At 35.2% G+C, this 22,839-nt stretch overlaps 1 protein-coding gene across 5 annotated transcripts in view; it reads right to left on the reverse strand.

Annotated features, from left to right (window-relative positions):
- Positions 1 to 224: 224 nt before the first annotated feature.
- RXFP1 (relaxin family peptide receptor 1) overlaps positions 225 to 22,839 on the reverse strand; it is a 118,300-nt gene continuing 95,685 nt past the window's right edge. For 3 of the 5 annotated variants that reach the window (XM_030312842.1, XM_030312839.1, XM_030312837.1), the window contains 9 exons: positions 19,601 to 19,672; positions 16,598 to 16,669; positions 12,715 to 12,786; positions 9,490 to 9,561; positions 8,569 to 8,640; positions 6,570 to 6,799; positions 4,100 to 4,510; positions 2,913 to 3,131; positions 225 to 1,046 (listed from right to left, as the gene is read on the reverse strand). In XM_030312842.1, the coding sequence (XP_030168702.1) occupies positions 745 to 1,046; positions 2,913 to 3,131; positions 4,100 to 4,510; positions 6,570 to 6,799; positions 8,569 to 8,640; positions 9,490 to 9,561; positions 12,715 to 12,786; positions 16,598 to 16,669; positions 19,601 to 19,672 (1,522 nt within the window). In that variant the 3' untranslated portion in view covers positions 225 to 744. The remainder of the gene's footprint in view (positions 1,047 to 2,912; positions 3,132 to 4,099; positions 4,511 to 6,569; positions 6,800 to 8,568; positions 8,641 to 9,489; positions 9,562 to 12,714; positions 12,787 to 16,597; positions 16,670 to 19,600; positions 19,673 to 22,839) is intronic. The other 2 variants (XM_030312838.1, XM_030312840.1) reach the window with 2 other exon arrangements.

Below are 22,839 nucleotides of genomic sequence, written 5' to 3' on the forward strand. Positions count from 1 at the left end.
TAGTTGTTCCAGCATCATTTGTTGAACAGACAGTTCTTTCCTCATTTGATTGTCTTGGCATCTTTGTTGAAAATTAGTTGACTGTAAAATGCTTTTTTGAGTTTATCAGAATATCTTTTTTCATAGAAATAGATATCTTGTACTACCTCTCAAATGTACAGCAACTTGAGAGGTAAGATGAATTGTTAAAATATTTTGCAAACAATCAGACATTTTCTCATTTCTCATTTTTCATTACATTGAGTATTACAAAACCTTAAACCTTTATTTAAAAGTGTCCATGATTATTATGTTTGCTATGTGCATGACAGATAAAGCTCTACCTTCATCTAAGAGCTGCATCTATTCTGTTGTAGCTAAACATAATTTAACATTGCAAATTGAAAAGGTTCTATACTATTCTATACTTCCAGGTTCTATACTTCCAGAAATTTACTGCAGTGCTATACACATAGTGGGTACTCAATAAATGCCTAGTAAAAGAATGAATGAGTCTTTCTGAAATAGATTTCTCTTAATTTCCTATGCAAAATATGTACTAATATATACACATTATCAGTATAATTTATTTCCCTTTATATGGGCATCAGTCACTTTGATTTTTCCCAAATAACCTCATGTCTTTGTAATGGTTTTATCTCAGCCATTATAAATTATTAATTTTGTGGCATTCATTTTATACTAATAAATCCATCATGAAGCATCCCATAATATTCTCTGTGTAGAAATGGGTTTCAAAGTCCGTTATGAATAGGAATTGAGTCTAGTTGATTGAGAAATTAGTGACAATTCACAGGGGTCTGTGAAAAGAGCTGGCTTTATTAACTCAGGTGGCATCTCCTGCAGCGGCCACATTTCTACCCAGATGAAAGACGGAGCATATGTTTTCTGACTTCCTTTGCTGTCAATAGATCTTCTTTTTCTGTAGTTATACCAAAACTGATGAATCATTTCCTTGAATGGTCTTGTGGTCAGAGTATACAGAATTGGGTTCAAAGCACTGTTGATAGGCAGAATAAAAATCACTACCCAAGAGGTTATGGTACCTGAAAGAGAAAAATGTGATAGTTTTAGTGTTTGTGGATGTTTACAAGGTATAGAAGCCCCTTTTCCTTGTTTTTCCCCCAGTCCTCTTTTGAGTCTTAATTTTTTCTCTTTGATGTCACATAATTAAATACCAAATCTAATGTGTTTCCAGAACGTCTTTCCAGGGTGTCAGTGTTTGAAGGGAGTGCTAGTAGAGCAAAAAACAGGGTTCTTTGCTAAGTAGCTTTTCTTGAATACATCAACAAAAGTATTCCATTAGGTAGAACCATTTTCTACCAAGTGATTACATATTATTGTGATATGATTCCATTTTAGGAAAAATAATATTGTTTAGCATCCAGATCAAACCTTTCCCAATATTTTAATTGCTGGATAGAACATATAGTATTTCTGAGAATATACAGTCTTTAAAAAGATTTCTTTTCTGCTCTTTTTTTGGTTTTAAAAACAGGTATGCATTTTTAGGCTTTTGACTAGATATTTCAGTAAAAAAATCTTTGGCTAAACTTATCTTAAAAATCACTGTAGTACATAGGTAACTCATCATATTTGCTATTATAATTTTACTGATGCTATTTTCCTTCTTTGTTGCTTATGAAATGTAAGATAATATCACCCTAACCATGGGGTGAAAAAAATTAAAATTGTATGTTCATAAATTTTAAGAATGTGAATATATACTGTATTATAATTAATAGCATTTTGGACACTTTTTTATTGTGGTAAAATATACATAAAGTAAAATTTACCATTTTAATCAGTTTTAAGTGTGCAGTTCAGTGGCATTAAGTACATTCATACTGTTGTACAACCATCACCACCGTCCGTCTCTAGAACTTTTTCATCCTCCCAAACTGAAACTACACATCTATGTAAACAATAACTTTTCATGCCCTTTCCCTCCCAACCTGATAACACCTTCACAAACTGTCTGTCTCTATGAATTTGACTATCCTAGTTACGTCATATAAGTGGAATCATACAATATTTGTGTTTTTGTGACTGGCTTATCTCACTTAGTATAATGTCTTCAAGGTCCATTCATGGTACCATGTTTCTGAATTTCCTCCCTTTTTAAGGCTGAGTAATAATCTTTTGTGTGTATAGGATACATTTTGCTTATCCATTCATACATTGATGGACACGGGTTATTTCTACCTTTTGGCTATAGTGAATAATGCTGCTATGAACATAGGTGAACCAATGTCTGTTTGAGTTCCTGCTTTTAATTCCTTTAACTCCCAGAAGAGGAATTGCTGGGTCATATGGTATTTCTATGTTTAATTTTCTGAGGAACCACCATGCTGTTTTCTGTAGCAGCTGTGCTATTTTACATTCCTACCAGTGATGCTCTAGTTTCTCCAAATCCTCACCAATTTTTGCTACTTTCTGTGTTTTTGATAATAGCTATCCTAATGAGTGTGATGTACATTATTTTTAAATACCGATAATGCATTCTTCAATCATCTCTCACACTCTGGCGTCATGCTCTCTAAATTGCTATGTGTTCTAGGAAGATAAATGTCTTATGTTCTCAAAAAAAAAATGAAGTAAATATTTGATAATCATTTTCACCTGTTTGGTCATCTTAAGCATGGGATTATCAGAATTACAAAGCATAGAGTGTTATTTATTTGAGTTGTTCTTTGCTTCAATGGTAATAGGGTTTTGGGGCATTTATGGAAATAATTGAACAGCTTACTCCTGGTAAACATTTGATTGATGAACAGAGCCTAAGGTACATATAACTCTGACTTATAATTCTTAAAACGAGTTGATGTTAAGGATCTTAATTTTCTTTCTTGGAGGAACACTGCAGAAAGAGACTTGTTATTTCTTTACAGAAAGAAAAAAAAACATTGTACCTGGTATTTCTACCTGAAGCAATGAAAGAAATTTCAGCACAAAAATGGGTATCCAGCATAATGCATCAGTAAATACAATAAAGAAAAACCGTTTGGCAAGGATCATCTCTTTTTTAACTTGATTCCGTATTTCAGTTGCTGTTATGGCACTTTGATGAATGCTATAAAACATGCTTCCATAAGAAAAAACTATGATGATAAATGCTGCCAAGTTAATACCTATTTAGAACACAAAGATTATTATTAATGTGATGATCATTCTTTCAAAACAAACACACATACTCTTAGCTGTTTGAATGTGAACATGTGTTTTGTTTTTTATAAGAATTATGAAGAAAAATAATGATTTTTAAAAAAAATTTGAAGTTTTGTTGAACTAATGTGGAATGAAGAAATTTTAATTTAAAAATGGCATATTAGGGGCCCCTGGGTGGCTTAGTCGGTTAAGCATCTGACTTCCACTCAGGTCATGATCTCACAGTTCATGTGTTTCAGCTCTGCAACAGGCTCTGTGCTGACAGCCCAGAGCCTGGAGCCTGCCTCAGATTCTGTGTCTCCCTCTCTTTCTGCCCCAACCCCGACAGGCCCACGTGTACTCTCTCTCTCAAAAATAAACATTAAAAAAATCAAAAAAGGCATATTAAAATGAGAGTATAGTGATTCAGTGAATATCCTGGGCCTTCTAAATTAATCTTTATAATTTTTTAAAATAATGCAATTAGTGTATATATATATATATATATATATATATATATATATATATATACACACACACACATTTTTTTTAACTTACCCCTGAAACATTTTTTACAGTAGAAAAACACTTGTATGTCTATTTTCAAGCCAAAGACTTGTGTGGGTGGCTACTTTGAGTTTATTTATCTTATAAGGGCAAAGAGTTAAATATATATTTTGTTTAGTATTATTAGGGTGAATGCATGAACTACAAGTATTTACTGTTTTGTCTTTTATTAAGGAGCATGTTGGAATTTATATAAGAAAGTGGTAATTCAGGGGGAAAAAATCCCTTTAGGGGATTCTGACAGAATCCATCCCCAATGTTGATGAGAAAAACTGGCTAGAAGTTCTGAAATAAAAATGTATAAACATTAGAAGAAATAATGAGATTGAAAATGTGATTTATTCTAATATTTGAATGAAAGGGCTTATAATACACAGTTTCTTACCGAGAAAAATTGCCACGGAGTAAATCTGAGCTCCAGTACTTTCTGTGTCTTCTGAATGAAGAGGGAAGCACACGCCATTGGTGCCATAGTAGTTTTTGAAAAATTCCTTATTGGTCAATGGAATGAAAGCCACGATAAACCCAGTCATCCAAATGAGAATCAGAACTGTAATTGTTCTGCATTTTTTAGGTCTTAAACATCTAAAAGGATAGACAATGCAGATATATTTTTCCAGTGTCAGAAACGTTAGAAGTAACACTGATACTTCTGTGGATAGAATGGCCAAAGATCCTACAATCTGACAGTGAATGCTCTCCATCCACAGCTGCGCGTGCTTGTTGTATTCTCCACGAAACTTGAGATCGAAGGCTCCAATGACAAACAAATATATTCCCATTAGGCAGTCAGCACCTATAGGATCAGTAAATGTTGCAAATTTAGAGAAATAAGTAAGTATAATAGAATTAATGACAAACAGTAATATTTTTAGTATTAGCAAAAAATACCTAATTTACTTCTATTTTGGGGTGAGGTAATTTTTTTTAATGTTTATTTATGTATTTTGGGAGAGAGAATCCCAAGCAAGCTCCATACTGTCAGCACAGAACCCAAGTAGGGCTTGAACCCGTGAACCCCAAGATCATGATCTGAGCCTGAAGTCAGATGCTTAACTGACTGAGCCACCCAGGTGCCCTTTGGGGGGAGGTAATTTTTATTCTAACAATTTGTTGATGGATAAGGACCTTTTCATCAGCTCTATTCAATACGTACTCTTATAGCACCATCTACAGCTAATTATGTAATCATTTCTCTGTTTTTGTTTTTGTTTTTATTTTGTTTTTTGTTTTTGTTTTTTCTAATTTTCAAGTCTGTGTGAGCAGGGATATTGTGTATTTTGTTTTCCATTCTGGTCCCATCACCTAGAAGTGTTGAGTAATTTATGCAATTATGTTGAGCGTTTGATTAGGGACCAATATGGGGATGTTGTTATTTGGATCCTCTCTTCCAGTGAAATGCTCCCAGCTTATTAACATGCTAGGGATATCATCCAAAATCCTAGAGAAAGTAATTCAGAAATTGCTGTGATAGACTAATGACTATGAATTTCGGGGTCTATAATTTAGAAGAAAGGAATAATTAAGAAGTGCTCTGTAGTCAGTATAATTTTGGAGGGCTTAAATTATTTACCCAGAGCTGGTCTAAGCAAACCTGTTCTCTCTGATTCTCTCTTCCATTTTTACATCTTTCTCTGTCTCTTTTTAGGCTTTCCCATCCCCCAAATCAGTTGTCAATGTGATGCACTACTTGGTGATTTTGCTTTTTAAATGAACATTTCATGTCAGAGGGTAGGTGAGATTTTTTTTGACTTTATAAGCATTCTATACAAACCTTCCAAAAATCACATCACTGTATAAATCATAAGGCTGGCCCTAATCCTTAAATATTGCTGTGATATTCTAGCCTTCACCAGGGAAATTTAGCATACTCAAAATTTTGTAGTTAATGATACAACGTAGTAAACAATTTCTGAGTTCTATTTCTTAGATAGCTTGCAGTGAAAAAAACAATTAGATATTAGACTTTGAATGAGGCTGGGGGTAAGACATGGACAGCATGCGTAAAGTAGAACATTGTATAGATTGATACTCACTGGAGAAAATATGGACCACTTGACCCACACTATAAAAAACCTGAGGACTGGTCTTGCTTATTTTTCTTTGTAGTCCTCACTTAACATAATACCTCGCAATCACATTTCAAAAACTTAAAAATATTTAATTCTACCTAAAAACATTTTATTATTTAAATATTTCAAATTATGGGGGTGCCTGGGTGGCTCAGTCAGTTAAGCATCTGACTTCGGCTCAGGTCATGATCTTACGGTTCATAGGTTTGAGCTCCACATCGAGCTCTGTGCTGACCGCTCAGAGCCTGGAACCTGCTTCAGATTCTGTGTCTCCCTCTGTCTCTCTGCTCCTCCCTGACTAGTGCTCTGTCTCTCTCTCAAACATAAATGTTAAAAAAATTCTTTTAAATATTTCAAATAATGAATGGAAAAGATTTTAGTAGCTCAGAGACCAGAAAAACAGCCATCAGTTAAGTCAATGTCTATATCTGGACATGCAAACAAAACGGTAAATACACCTCTGGATGTAAAAATTAAAGGTTGCCATTTTATTCACAGTAAAATATTTTACCTGCTTTAACAAAATGTCTTCAGAGAAGAAAACCAATGAATGACAGCTTCTTTAATATGTATAAGGTAATTGAATTTTCTTGTTTTAAAAACGTATTTTCTTCTCACTAAAGGAATTTCATTTTCATTGCAACGAATGTGAACACAATATATAAGCAAAAAGGAGAAAGACTTAAAATCTCATAATTCCACCACTCTTTTTACTCATTTTTGAATAGCAGTGCTTTCATATATTGCAAAAGTGTAATTCCTCTTCAACCAGGAAATACTCACAGCAGAGAGAAATGATTGACATGGCATGCAGTCTGTTCTCAGACCTGATATAAGGTCTCATACAAATGACAAAGACGTTTCCAAAGCATGTGACTGCAGATACAACCCAGACAAATACTCTCTGAATAATGCTTGCCAAGAGGTTCTCGAGAGATGAGATTCCATCAGTGTTTGGTTTACAGCTGCGAACATGTGGTGCATACCCACAGTACTGGAATTTCTTAAAATATCTGATGAACAAAGTGAGAGTACAAGAAGAATTTACATTTAATTCAGTGCCATTATACATTAATATTTCTTTCCTACATTTTCTCAATAGAAAGAAAATATCTTAATATGAGACTCACAGGAATGTAAAACATTAAGGACACTAAGTGAACTTGATTTCACTGTAAAAGAGTTTGAGGGTCAGAGCAGCAAGTGGCCATCATGAATATACAAGTGTTAGACGTGTCTTGAAACATAAACAAGCCATTAGCATGTGGTCAAGAGAATTAAAGGAAACTTTTATTGCATTTTTAGTGTTTAGTACAGGTGAGTGCATTGTTACACAGCTCCTATTGTTGCTGAAACCAGTCTAGCCCTCCAGGGAAGAGACAGCCATATGTTTTCTCCTTTATGCTTCCATGGCTTTTCCACTATATAGTTATGTGATCTGTAACTACGTGTTAACATGCTTATCTCTCAACTAGATTTTGGTACCTAGATGAGTGTTCAATAAGTTTTGTTGAGTTAATTATTTCATTAATAGACTAATCTTACTGATAAAGTTGATCAATAATTATGACTGTTACCACCAACACCAACACCACGTATTCAGCATCTTCGTATCAGGAATAAATTCTCCAGTCAACTCCATGGGACAGGTATTAACATCACCATAGGAGGAGATGAATATTCAATGGAGGCAAATTATTTGCTGTGAAATTTCTAATAAATGTAAAAATTGAAGTTCAAATCTACTTAGAGCTTTAGAGTACATAGCTCTAAAGCTATGTACTCTGGCAAAAGAATAGAAATGATCTTTATAGTATAGACAGCTGTAGCAATACAAGATAAAAGCATGTCAATCACAGTATATTGTCCTATTGTTTAACCCTTCCTTCCTGAGTCCCTTAGACCTGATATGGTTTCTGCCCCAATTCAGGTTTATTCCTTGAGTTGTTTCTTGGGTTTTGTGAGCTACACCATTTTCTCCCAATAAACTATGTTTGGCTTACTTTAGTCAGAGTGTTTTATGTTGTGTGCAACCAAAGAAACTTTTAAAAGCATCCTCTGTGAGGAGTTAGGAAAAACAAAAAGAATGTCCCGTGTGAGACTTAAAACATAAGCGAAATTATAGAGTGGTGACATGACACTTTGTAAATTATTGAGAATTAATTACCCTGGCATGGAGATCATTCTCATATCTGCTGTAAGATTGCATTCAATTAAAGAAAATGTTCCCAAAGCATGGAATCAATGGTACTATAATACACACTGTTTGAATAAAAGATTTTTCAAAGTTTACCAGTTTATCCATACACACTTGCTCCAATCATGTCCTAACATTGGAGGCAATTTTTACTGAGGAGGATTTCTCCATACTGTCCTCCATTTACAGCAATTGTTTATTTATAGTTATTTTGTGTTGCTTATGTAAATTCTTCTTTTTTCATCTGGTAGCACTTATACCATGTGTGCAAATTACTAGCTCCTCAGGCAAACATCACTATGTATGAATGGTGTCAGTGCTGAGGAGAGCTTATAGGAATGGGTGGGTTCCGTCCACACTCATGTTCTCTGACATTTAAAAAATCACCTTTGATTCTACCAAACCATGGAACGGTAAAAATCATCCCACCCCATAGCAACACTTTAAGAATAATATTGTTTAGGCAAATTAGTTAGTAGAAAATTTGATAGATTGGATGCATTGGGTATGGATGTATTAGCATAGTGCACATGGAAACATAAAAGATTAAAATCAAGGTGAAAAACAAGGAAAACATCTGCTTACATGTGAGAGAGATTCATTAGAGGTCTAAACATCCTTTGTTGGATATTTGAAATTTCAATTCCTTCTAGGCTGCTAAAAATACCAAATTAATTATCAAAATAACATATGTTATAAGGGTATAATAAAATGACTTTTTGTGATGGACAATTAATAAGATACTGTCAGTCAACACTGATTGTGAACCAAACATTCATCCTCAGCCTGCCCTACACCCTTACTTCCCCAACTCCTTTCTGATTCTAGCATTTATACACATATATCTCTTCTATTTGAAGTTTTGGATCCTTGTAGATCATAACACAATGCTTTGTGTATAGTAACTACTCAATAAATATTTGTAGAATAAATGAACAAACATCTTTTAGACAACGTTACAATAGCAGAGGAGTTTTACATTTTGAAATTTTTCTAATAATTTTTAAATAACAATTTTTTTTTCTAGTAAGATGCCATCTAACTGAGGGACATTTAAATTAAATTAACTGAGACATCTTTTAGAGGCAATTGTTAGACCATAAAAGATTTTTTTGTGTGTGGTATAAATAATGATTTATATAAGAGAATATTGCATCTTTGGCTAAAATTAGCTATGATAAATTCTTAGATACCAGTGCTAATAGAGAAATAGATATGCAGAGATGCCTTCAGAGGATCAAAATAAATGATCCAATATAAACTCCTGGTGATTACAGCAAAATATAAAATCATTACCTAATTCTTAGTTTATAAACATGTAAGATAAAACTAATAGCACTCACATGATTTGGTTTATAGTGAGCACTCACATGATTTGGTGGCACTTAACTAACATCCTGGAAAAGCGCTTCTGATTTGAAAGATTCTACAAATCTTACAGAATTTATTAGTCAGTATATAAATAATGATTTCATCATAAAACTATCCCCATAGGTATATACTTACAGAGACTTGAGTTTGACAAGATAATCAAATTGATTTGCTTGAATTTTCTGGATTGGGTTATAGGAAAGATTCCTGTTTTTTAAAAAAGGCAGCAGTAGGTCATTTCTAGAAACTTCTTAAGTAAAGAGAAAATGTATCTCGACTTTGGTACCAAAAACAAAACAAAACAAAACAAAACAAAACAAAACAAAACAAGTGTAGTAATAGCACTTGCCTTACAGAGCTCATTAAATATTTACAGAAATTAATGGAGATAAAACACTTAGAATAGTGCCTGGCTCTTAGGATTTTGTTAGTGTAGAGAGGGAACTAAGACAACATAAGAATGGAAGTGAACTAGTCAAGAAATGGCTCTCACCAAAGAAGTGATAGGGTACCCTGAGAGAAACCACACATACCTCACATTTTGCCTAGGTTCTCATTTAGTTAAATGAAAACAATCTCATTTTGTCAAAAATTGAATTAATAGAATTACCCTGAATACTTTTTCCAATAAATCTTATTCCAAAGAGTGATGTTTGTTCTAATGATTTGTGAGGCATGAAATGAACAGTGAAAGGCTAGAGCTGGGAACAAAGAGATATAGACCAGAATGACAGTGCAGCTGAATTTTGATGGAAAAAATTTCATAATCCTTTTTGAAAAAAACAAAAAACAAACAAGAAGCATTGAAACAAGAATCATTGATTAACGGGGCTTCTCAGGGCAAATTCTTTTAGAAATTTATTCTAGGTTAGACCATTAGTTAAATGGAGGAGCTATTGGGGAGTGGTGATTGCAGAAAGAAGGAAAGAGAGGAAGAAAGACAAATGAAAATTGAGTTGTATAAAGGAACAAAGTGAACTCAACAGTCTAGGACTAGAAGGAAATTATCTGAACACAATACAGGCTGTCTATGAAAAGCCCACAGCTAATATCATGCTCAATGGTAAAAGCCTGAAAATTTTTCCTCCCAAATCAGTAACCAGACCAGGATAATCCATTTTTCTTCTATTTAATGTAGTACTGGAAGCCCTAGTCAGAGTAATTAGGCAAGGGAAAAACAGGGCATTCAAAATGGAAAGGGAGAAGTAAAATTATTTCTGTTTGCAGATGATATGAAACCATGTATAGAAAACTCTAAAGCTTTCATGCTCGCGCACACACGTGCGCGCGCGCACACACACACACACACACAACTGTTGGAACTTATAATAAAATTCAGGAAAGTTGCCAAATGCAAAACCACACAAAAATTGAATGTGTTTCTTTACACTAACAACGAACAATCCAAAAAAGGAATTCAAAAGATAATTCCGTTTACAATAGCATTGAAAGAATAAAATACTTAGGAATAAACTTAACCAAAGAAGTGAAAGACTTGACTTTGAAAGTACAGTGTTGCAGAAACAAATTTACAAAGATACCAGTAAATGGAAAGACATTCTATGTTTATGGATTAGAAGACTTAATGTTGTGAAGATGTCAATACTCCCCAAAGTGACCCACAGATTCAGTTCAATCTCTATCAAAATCCTAATATATTTTGTAGAGATAGAAAAATCCATTCTGAAATTTGCATGAAATCTCAAGGGACCTTGAATAGCTAAAGCAACTTTGAAAAAGAAGAACAAAATTGGAGGCTTCACACTTCCTAATTTCAAAACTTATTATAAAGCTACAGTAATCAGAACAATGTGGTACTGTTACAAAGACAGGCATATAGACCAGTGCAGTAGGATAGAGAGCACAGGGATAAACCCTTGTATATACGGTCAAGTGATTTTCAACAAGTGCACCAAGACTATTTAATGGGAAAAGGACAGTCTTCAACAAATGGTGCTGGGAAAACCAGATAGCTATTCACATACAAAAGAATGAACTTAGAACCATACCTTACATCATGTATAAAATTAACTGAAAATGGATGAAAGACCTAAATATAAAAGCTAGAACTATAAAACTCTTACAAGAAAACATAGGAGAAAAGCTTCAGGGCATTGGATTAAGCATTATTCTTGTATATGACACCAAAAGCATAGGCAACAACAACAACAAAACAGAAAAATTGGACTACATCTAAATTAAAAACTTCAGTGTGTCAAAGGAGACCATCAACAGAGTGGAGAGGCAATTTACAGAATATAGAAGAAAGTATTTGTAAATCATATATTGAAAAGGATTTAATATCTAAAACACATAAAGAATTCCTATAATTCAACACCAAAAAACAACCCAATTTAAAAAATAGGCAAAAGACTTGAATAGACATTTCTTCGAAGAAGATATATGGCCAATAAGTCCATGAAAAGGTGCTCAGCATCACTAACCATTAGGGAAATGAAAATCAAAACCGCAATGAGATATCATTTCACATCCATTAGGATGGCTATTATCCAAAAAAGTGTTGTTGAAGATGTAGAGAAATTGGAATTCTTGTGCACTACTAGTGGGAATGTAAAACGGTGTAGCTGCTTGGAAAACAGTATGTTGTTTCCTTAAAAAATTAAAAATAGAATTACCGTATGATCCAGCAATTTTACTTCTGGGGCTATATACTGAAAAGGATTGAAAGAAAGGTCTCAAACAGGGATTTGTACACCCATGTTCATAGCAGTATTACTCACAATAGCTAAAAGGTGGGAGGAACTCAAGTATCCATGAATGGGTGAATGAATAAACACAATGTTTATGTTTATATGTGTATATATGTATCTCTCTCTCTCTCTCTATGTGTGTGTGTATATATATATATATATATATATATGCACACACACACAGACACACACACACACATAATGAATTATTTAGAATAGTATTATTACTAATTAATGCTATTATTCAGAGTAATAACCAGAAATTCTGACACATGCTACAACAAGTATGAACCTTGAAGACATTATATTAAGTGAAATTAGCCAGTCACAAAAGCTTAAATATTGAATGATTCCACCTAATGGGTACCTACAGTAGTCAAATTAATAAATACAGAAGAGAGATGTCAGTCAGGGGAGGTGATGGGGAAATATTGTTTTATAGGTATGGAGTATCAGTTTGGGAGGATGAAAAAGTTCTGGAGATGGAAGTGATAGTTGTATAACAATATGAATGTACATAATGCCACTGAACTGTACATTTAAAAATGGTTAAACTGGTAAATTTTATGTTACAGATATTATTACAATTTAAAAAATAAAAGAAATTAAAAATAGAGAAATGAAGTGACAAAATTAGTATCAGTCTTACAATTGTGAGAGCTCCTTCAGATCCTTAAATACTTGTGGTGGAAGATTTTCAATCTTATTACTTCCTAAATCCCTAGAGAAATAATTGCAACCATGTCATATTATTTTCTTAAGACTTTATTGATTGTACTGCAATTTGTTAGGGAACCATTATACAACTTTAAACAGTGCTATTAGTGAGTTATATTAATTACCAGAAGTCTAAACGTTTTAAAAAAGGAGTGTAACAGGAAAATATAAGAATAACCCATTTCGTAACTTTTTCAGAGACAAATGCTTGATGGTATTTGATCTTATCCCAACAGATCCAATTTTCTCATTTAATTAATATATGTGTTGTGCCTCTTTTCCCCTTTCCTTCATTCCCTTCAACCTTTTACATTAGAGCAGTAGTATAATTTGGAGCCTTAAGTTTTTCATTTGCTTGGGTTTACTATGATTACCAAATGGAAATGGATTCTTGTGGGGGCAAGCATCTTTCACAGGTGACATGCATGGGATCTCATATGCTCTTCGGGCAGGATACTTTGGGTGTATGTGTAGAAGTTGGGTTGCCTAGCATAGTATGACCTTGTAGCTTAGTATGACCTTGTAAGAATGTTTTTTTTTGTTTTATTTTATTTTTTAAATTTATTTATTTTGAGAGAGAGAGAAAGCAGGCAGGGGATGGGCACAGAGAGAGAGAGAGAGAGAGAGAGAGAGAGAGAGAGAGAATCCCAAGCAGGCTCCACACCGTGAGCGCAGAGCCAATGTGGGGCTCAAACTCACGAACTGTGAGATGATGATCTGAGCCGAAACCAAGAGTTGGATGCTCAACTGACTGAGCCACCCAGGAGCCCCTGTAAGAAGGGTTGTGAAGGTAACAGATCTTGTGGTAGCTTTGGTGGTGGCAGCACTCATGAAAAAGGTTCAGATTCTTCTAAACAAGATAACATTTCAATAGGTTTTAGTTCTCCAAAGTGATCAAGAGATGCTAAGATAAAGCCTAACCACTTTCCCTACCCATCTCCAAATTCTATTAGTTGCCACAAGGAAAAGTAGGAGAATGTATGTATTTGTTACATGAGTTGGAGTGCTTATAAATCAAAAGTGAGATTATTCAACTTTGAAGGGCATGATAGTTTTAGATTTGAGGTTCTTTAAAACTTATTGATTGATTGATATTTTTGAGAGATAGAGAAACAGAGTGCTCATGGGGGAGGGGCAGGAGAGAGGGAGACAGAATCTGAAGGAGGCTGCAGGCTCTGAGCTGTCAGCACAAAGCCCAACTTGGGGCTAGAACTCACAAACTGTGAGATCAGGACCTGAGCTGAGGTCGGCTCCTTAACTGACTGAGCCGCCCCTAGAACCACCCATTTTAAACTATTGCCTCTTAGAAAACATGCCATTTTCATCCTTGGAAATCGGATTTTTCAAGCCAGTGTTTAATATGGGATTCAGCAGGCTTTTGGTAGGACTAATGATTCACCTTGGTTATGCTCTCTGCAGGTTTTCTTGCTCATTCCTTTACCCCTGAACCTGGATTAGCACTGGTTATGGACTTCACTGTTTGTGTTTCATGTTCCCTGCTGGTTATTGATACTCACATAGAACCTGCACCTTAATGTCACCATGAAAGTTAGGATTTGGAGAATTGCTTTTTTTTTTTATAAAATTTTTTTTTAGGGGCGCCTGGGTGGCTCAGTCGGTTAAGCGTCCGACTTCAGCTCAGGTCACGATCTCGCGGTCTGTGGGTTCGAGCCCCGCGTCGGGCTCTGGGCTGATGGCTCAGAGCCTGGAGCCTGCTTCCGATTCTGTGTCTCCCTCTCTCTCTGCCCCTCCCCCATTCATGCTCTGTCTCTCTCTGTCTCAAAAATAAAAAGGTTAAAAAAAAATTAAAAAAAAAAAATTTTTTTTTAATGTTTATTCATTTTTGAGAGACAGAGAGAGACAGAGCATGAGCGGGGGAGGAGCAGAGAGAGAGGGAGACGCAGAATCCAAAGCAGGCTCCAGGCTCTGAGCTGTCAGCACAGAGCCCGATGCGGGGCTCGAATTCACAAACTGTGAGATCATGACCTGAGCCGAAGTTGGGTGCTCAACTGACGGAGCTACCCAGGCGCCCCTGGAGAATTGCTTTCTGATACTCACACAGTGGTTGCAAGTAGGATAAAACAAGGAAAAGTATGGATCCCATGACTAACTAATCTAATTATCTAATACCTAGATAATAACTTTGGATCACCTGTTTGCATGTCTCCTTAGTATTGAGAATAAAATAATTTCCTATTTACTGATGATGTGGTTCAGTTGCCAAATACCAAGAGTTGTTACAAAACTTGCTTGGGTCTAATACCTATTGAGATTTTCTTGCACATTTAGTGAATGATTGCTACTGCCTACCAAAAAATGTTTCATTTCAAAAAAATGAAAAAATTGGGGGTTTCAATGGCTTGTTTATTGATGTTTTCAAGCAGAATGCGGCATATAAATTACCTCCATCTGTCTCAGTATGTAGGTAAGGTATCCAGAGAAACATTCTAGTTTACATTCTTTAGTTTTTTTATGGAAAAATTTTAATAACTTAATGTTCTGCCCAGCTTATTGTCAAAACATGTTGATGTGTCCACAATCCAGATTCTTTCCAGAAAACACAAAACCAAACTACAGCTGACCCTTGAACAATGTGGAGGTTAGGGGTGCTGACCGCCTTACCCCTATGCAGTTGAAAATCCACATATAACTTTTGACTTCCCCAGAACTTAACTACTAATAGCCTACTGTTGCCCAGAGGCCTTACTGATAACATAAACAGTGAATTAACACATATTTTGTATGTTATATGTCTTATATACTGTATTCTTTCAATAAAGGAAGTTAGAAAAAAATAAAGTGTTATTAAGAAAGTCATAAGGAAGAGAACATACATTTACAGTTCTGTGCTGTATTTACTGAAAAAAATCCAGGTACAAGTGGACCATCACAGTTCAGACCTATGTTGTTTAAGGGTCAACCGTAGTTGTTAGCTCAAACTTTAGCAAAAATCCAATTGAGAAAATTAATACTAAAACATTAAAAAAATTGTCCGAAGAACACGGACTTCATCCATTGCTCAATATATATTTTATTCTGACAATCAGCTACTATGTGCTTGGGCCACAAAGCTTTGGTTTATCAGAGAGTTGTTTTTAAAACTCTTTGGAATTCTGTCATTGATCTTAAAAAAGGGACATTATAAATAGCTGATTCAACTTATGTCTCTCTTCCATTATTATAGGCTGGGATGTTATCCAAGGATGTCTGATTTCTTTTGGATCCAAGATTATCTTTTGTTTCTAGAATTAGCAAAGTATGTCTTTTTGTTTTAAGGTCTCTGAATCCTAACTCTTTAAGAAACTTAAAAACAAATGTGCTGTTCCTCTCTAGCAATGGGACAGAGGATGTATTTTATTTATTAATTTTACCCTGACTTTATTATTTAGCTATGTTTCCTTTATCTCCTTTTCCTTAGGGCACCTGGGTGGCTGAGTCAGTGAAGCATCTGACTCCAGCTCAGGTCGTTATCTTGTGGTTTGTGAGTTTGAGCCCTGCATCTGGCTTGCTGATGTCAGCATAGACCCCGCTTCGGATCATATGTCCTCCTCTGTCTCTGCCCGTCCCTTGCTCATGCTGTCTCTCTCAAAAATAAAAGAAAAAAAAATCTCATTTTCCTCAATACTTATCTTATATATATTTTAAAGTGTATTTTTCTAAGCTGTCTGAGTTCATTTATGGTTCAAAGCGTATACAAATAATGCTAGGAAAAGAGATAAATATTTCTCAAATGTATAAAAGCATATATATGTAACAAGTGTGAACTAAAACAATAGAAAGAAAAGTCTTATCAGTATATGCATAATCAAACTTACAATTCATCTAGCTTTTGTAGAGGTGCAAAAGTATTTTCACTTAGATGATTAATTTTGTTTTTCCTCATTACCCTGAAAGTAAAAAGAAAAATATGTTGTAGCTCTTTGAGGTAAGTGATAAATGAGTTTTTGGAGACAGGATTAACAGCCTAAAAAAAGGAAATAATTATATATAGTGATTTGCACATCAAGTATCTTGTAGTATGATAAATTACCCAGTCTTGTTTTAGTCTTAAATTTCTCAAAATTTTTAATGATGAAAAAAAATTATTTGATTTTTTAAGTGAGGTAGGGAAGAATTCTGCAAGGGAGTTAGCGAAAACTTCAACGCTTGAGAAAACAGACTGAATATCATGCAACCGAGAGCACAGGGAGCTGTTATAGAACTGCCTCTTCTCCAGCCTGTATCGCATGTCTCTCTAACAGAATACCCTGCACACGAGCACTCACACACATTGGAGTTGATGTGATTTAGAGTGGAGTTACCTAAGGAAGTGTAATCTAAGCTGGACCAATTCAGAAGATCTCTAGTTTGGGATGTTGAATCAGACTGTATATAATTCTTGACCAGTTCAGTTTCTTTCTTTCTTTTTTTCTTTTTCTTTCCTTTCTTTCTCTTTCTTTCTCTTTTTTCTTTCTTTTCTTTATTCTTTCTTTCTTTCTGCTTTTCTTTTTTCTTTTTCTCTTCTTTCTTTCTCTCTTTATTTCTCTTTCATGTTTCTTTCGTTATCGAAATGGTTTCGTGGATCTTTCTTCGAGTCTTTCTTGGGTTCTTTCTTCACTCTTTCTTGCTTCTCTGGGGGGAGATTCTTTTCTTTTCGTTGTGAGTTTTTCTTCGTTTCTTTCAGTTTTTCTTTCTTTAGTACTCTTTTCTTCTCTTAAGACGTTTTTATTTTTGAGAGCAGAGAGACCAGAGAATAGTACAAAGCAGGGGAGGTGAAGAGAGGAGAGAGAGAGAGGAGACAGAATCCAAAGCAAGGCTCCAGGCTCTGAGCTGTCAGCACAAGCAGACCGATGCAGGCTCAACCCTCAAAACTGTTGAGCTTCATGGACTTGAGCTTTTGCAAGTTGGATGCTTAACAGACTGAGCCACCCAGGCACCCCTTGATTCATTTCTGCACTGATCTTATGTGTTCTGAATGTTTCCAATTCTTTAAACATTGTGAGGCACGACCCTGGAGGTTGGTCTTGTCCCATCCTAAAGTATTTATTTCTTCTCAGCTCTCCAAACCATTATCATCTCCTGCCAGGATCTCTAGACCAGAAAAGAGCAAGCACCTGCCAAGAGGAAATTCACAAATGATATCTTCACAAAGAGGCTTCTTTAAAAACAAATACAAGTAGAACAACAAAGAAGTTGTAAGTTTTTCAAATATCTATTTGGTCTATGGCCTTTAGTTGCAATTTGGTTTCCTTTGGGCAGTAATAGGAACTGTTTTTTGCATGACTGATATATAAGCATCCTGCAGCCGAAGACTGCTGAGCTCGTTGCACAAGAGTTCAAACATCTCAGTGACCTGAACCCATTGGAATGGGGGGAGCATACTGGAGAAAAAGTTATTGTATCAGTGGTAACTATTGCATTGCCTGTACACAGGGGTCCTAGTATTTTGGTTTCTAGTATGGATTTCTAGATGGATTCTAGTGTGGTTTCCAGATGGATTCTAGTATAATGGTTTTCAAACTTTTCCCACGACAAACACCCACACGAGCCAAGATTTATAAAACAATACATTTAATGATCCAAATTGTGCTACGACATTTTTACCCAATTCAATTCAACTTTCACTAAAAAAGCTAATCAGGGGGCGCCTGGGTGGCGCAGTCGGTTAAGCGTCCGACTTCAGCCAGGTCACGATCTCGCGGTCCGTGAGTTCGAGCCCCGCGTCAGGCTCTGGGCTGATGGCTCGGAGCCTGGAGCCTGTTTCCGATTCTGTGTCTCCCTCTCTCTCTGCCCCTCCCCCGTTCATGCTCTGTCTCTCTCTGTCCCAAAAATAAATAAACGTTGAAAAAAAAAATTATAAAAAAAAAATAAATAAATAAAAAAAAAAAAAGCTAATCAGGAGGTACCATATTGCTTTCATCATCCACTTGTGAGTTTGAACCCACAGTTTGAAAAACACTGATCTGAGAAACTGTAAATGAGGCAGTTGTGTTTTCATATTGCAAGACACCTCAGCATCCTTCACTTTCATGGGAAAAGCCATGTGAATTTAAAATAGGCCAATAGGGGCGCTTGGGTGGCTTAGCTCCTTAAGCGTCTGATTCGGCTCAGGTCACTATCTCACATTCTATGAGTTTGAGCCTCGCGTCTGGCTCTGTGCTGACAGCTCAGAGCCTGGAGCTGATTCAGATTCTGTGTCTCCCTCTCTCTCTGCCCCTCTGCCATGAGCACTCTGTCCCTTTCTCTCTCTCAAAAGTAAATAAACATTAAAATAAATAAATAAATAAATAAATAAATAAATAAATAAATAAATAAAATAGGCTAGAGAGGCAGATGGAGAAATTATACCCAGTAACATTCTAAAGTTTATCCTGGTGTCCACAATTATAGCGTTAGAGGTGTAGACATTCTGCAGTGTTTTAAAAAAATGTAGTTGTAATTCAATTTGTCCCCACAATCTTTACAGTAATAATTTGCAAAGGGCAAACATTCTTATAGAATACGACTAATTTGGTGTTTCTCAAACTGAGATCCAAGGAGAGATTTTAGGTGGTCTGTGAACATTTCTTTCCATTAAAGTGGGTATCACTTAAGTTCGAGAAAAACAGGTCTCAAATAATACAGTACCGTTGCGATGATCCATGTTATGTTGTGAATCTTTGTTAAGCTTGGTTTGAACTCCAATAATTTTGCCAATATGCTTCAGTTTCAGAAAATTTTAAGTCATCAGTGAACATTTGCCATAATTACTGTGCATGTTTATGCTAACTAATGTTCACATAAATGATTCATTTTGTTTGTAAAGAGATAGGCCATCAAAAGGATAAAACACTACTTACAAAACAGTTAAATTACTGCAGGAAATAAAAGTCAAATTTCTTAAATTATGGATATGGTTGCCTTCAAAGTCCCTGAAACATAAAAACAAAAATAATAAAGCTAAATTTTAATCATAGAAATAAATTGATCAAGAATTATTTGATTTCTAATAAAGTATCTTTTTTTCACATACTGTTTGTTTCATATAGATTCTCATATGTAGCCACTTACATAATAGCTGAAATAATATATATATATGTAATGCTTCTTTTTCTGTGTTCATAGTAAAAATGTTTTGAGTCATATCTGAATCATATGTTCATATAGGCACATATGTTATCCTGAGAAATGTGAAGAGAATGAGAAGTCAAATTAAAAAACTTTGTTATGATAAATATCCACTTAACAGACATTTAATAGTGATCTGTATTAAACATCTGTCTAGAGAGTTACCAATAGCATTGTTCTAAGTGGGGTGACCCTATTTGCTACACTCTGTAGAAGATTTTATTATCCTGCTGCCAAAAAAATATTTTACCTCTAACTCCCTTGCCTAAACACCCCCTGGAAAAAATCTCAATAGCATTTTACCACTGAGAACACCACTGTTTGCTTTATTATATTGCCACACAAGCCAATGCTATCCTTGGTTTACAATTTCTAATTCAGGGAGATAAATGTAGACCCTAATTACACTCCCTTGCTGTGTGATGCTATGTCACCATCAGAAGTCTGGTCTGAGCAGTAAAACTTGTCAAAAAACTTATGTTTAGTGTCTCTTCTTCGTGGTGATCATGAAAGCATCCTTTTATTGCCCGTCTTTTATCTTTTGTTAGGTTTATCGTGGAAGTTTGTAGGAAAGAGTTAGCTGAGGTTAGGGATATACTTTCAGGAATAAATACTTGTCCTTAAATCTACTCAGTCTATCCCAACACTTAGTTTACTCTTCACCATATAATATAGAGCTATTCAAGAATAATTGTGACGAATGTATATGAGCTGAAGTGTGACACAGCTACTAAAATCTGCAGGGGAAACATGGGTAGCATTAAAAGAAGTACCTATATTCTGCTGGCTAGGCTACATACATGTGGGAAAATTGGTTCTATTTTGAGCATTGCAATAAAAATAAATGTTGACAAATCAAGGAATATTTGAACAATCTGGAAGACCAAGATGTAAGGGGTTTAGAAACCAAGTCGGTTGAGGAAAAGGGTGTATTTGTAATGGAAAAGAGCGAAATAAGAGAGATATATTTGAAGTCAGGCTGTAGAAGATATTATAGGGTTCTCCTATGTTGCATCAGATTGCAAAATTAGATTTTCTGGTTGAATGACACAAAATATTTAAAGTTCAAGCTCACAATCTATAGTGTCCAGGGAATAAGCTTATTATCACTACAGATATTTAGCAGAAGAAATATACTGTAATTCAAGAATTTTGTAGATAGGATTTCTGTACTATACAGAATATTACATTAAGTCTTAAATCTTGATTCTAGGTCATCCTTCTAAAGAAAAATTCTACTAATCTATTAAATTGGAAATTAAGTGCTTATGGTACTGCTTTTTTTGGTCATCAGCTTTGGTCTAAGCTTTTGGTCGCTCACAATATATATTGTCAGTAACAGAGACTGTCCATTTCTTTCCTCTTTTACTGTCGTTACCACGAGTCTGCCACCAGATGGTGATGCTCTCTTAAGTCTCACACAGTATTCTTAAGGTGAGTTGATAACACTTTTCTTTTTAGCTACTATTGTAACTTTCTTTTTCCTATTAAGCGAACAAAAGCATTTAAGTTAGTATTAATTCATCATTGGTATAAATCAGTAAGAGGTACACACCGAGCCATAAATTAGGGACTTTTGACTAAATTGTTAATTTTGAGTTTATTTTAACATTTATTTGGGAATTTGTTTTGGCTTTCTTCCCACAATTAGAGGTTTTTATCCTTGATACACAGGGATCTGGTTTGAGGCTTCTTGTTCCTTAGCTCCAAGCTCTAAGGGAGCTGACAAGGAGTGTTTTCATTACCTTATGTCTAGATTACTTTTCCAACTTAATGAGCCTCTGAATTTACCCATTTAATTTTTTCCCTTTATACATGGTCATTAAGTTTGGCTAATCTGGTTATTGGTTGAAAGTGAAAATATGGTTCTTTGATCTGAAGAACAACAAAAACAAAACCCCAAAGCATCAACAATCTTGCGTTTCTTCTCAACTTCCTCTCTTATCCCCTAGAATGTAGTGGCATTCTAAACATGCAAATCTCGTAAACCTCTACTTCCTCCCCTACCTTCCAAAACCTTTCTGGCTCCTTTTTCATGGAGAAAACCGAGGTGATGAAGCAGGGAGAAGCCCTTGACCTTCTGCCCAACATCTACAAACTTACCTGTATATGCACCTGGTCTCCTTCTAGTCTCAAGAGGAAGAGATGACCCTTCTCCTGCTTTAGGCTAATCCCTCCATCTGTTTTCTTGAGTTTGGCTTATGTATGTGTATGTCCTAAAATATATGGTCAATTTTGGTGAATGTTCTTTGGACATTCTTTGCTTTCAGGTTTACTTCTATCAGAATTAGGTGCAGGCACATATAACAGACACCCAACTATAACAGCATAAATACACATCTACTGTTAAGCAGTCCAGGGCTAGTATGGTAGTTTTACAAAGTTGTTAGAAACATCTTTCATATTCACTGTTTACATGCCCTTGTCTTCATGGTCCAGGGTGATGCTAAGCTTGAGCCATCATATCTACGTTTTCTGGATAGCGAAAGAGAGTAAGGGGATGCCTTTTTCTTTTTAGGGAGATTCCCCAGAAGTCCACATGATACTTCTTCCACATCATTAATTAGAGCTTAGTCATGTGGTTACATCAAGATGCAGGGAAGTCTGGGAATGTCGTATTTTAGCTGGGCACACTGCTGTCCCAAATAGATCAGTTCTGTTATTGAGAAGTACATTGCACTTTGATATACATCAATTAGAGTTAGTTCATTAATTATGTTATTTAGTTCTTCATATCCCTTTTGGTTATACTTGATATTTCACGGATGAAAAGAGGTGGATTATTATCTCTTATTCCTTGTGTATGCCTGTTATTCCCTTTGGTTACTATATGAATTATTTGGTGCGCATATACTTATAATGTAATGCCTTTTATTAGAAATTGCACCCTGTTGGGGCGCCTGGGTGGCTCAGTCGGTTAAGTGTCCAGCTTTGGCTGAGGTCATGAACTCACGGCTTGTGGGTTTGAGCC

The sequence above is a fragment of the Lynx canadensis genome, chromosome B1 (genome assembly GCF_007474595.2).
Source record: "Lynx canadensis isolate LIC74 chromosome B1, mLynCan4.pri.v2, whole genome shotgun sequence".
Taxonomy (NCBI): domain Eukaryota; kingdom Metazoa; phylum Chordata; class Mammalia; order Carnivora; family Felidae; genus Lynx; species Lynx canadensis.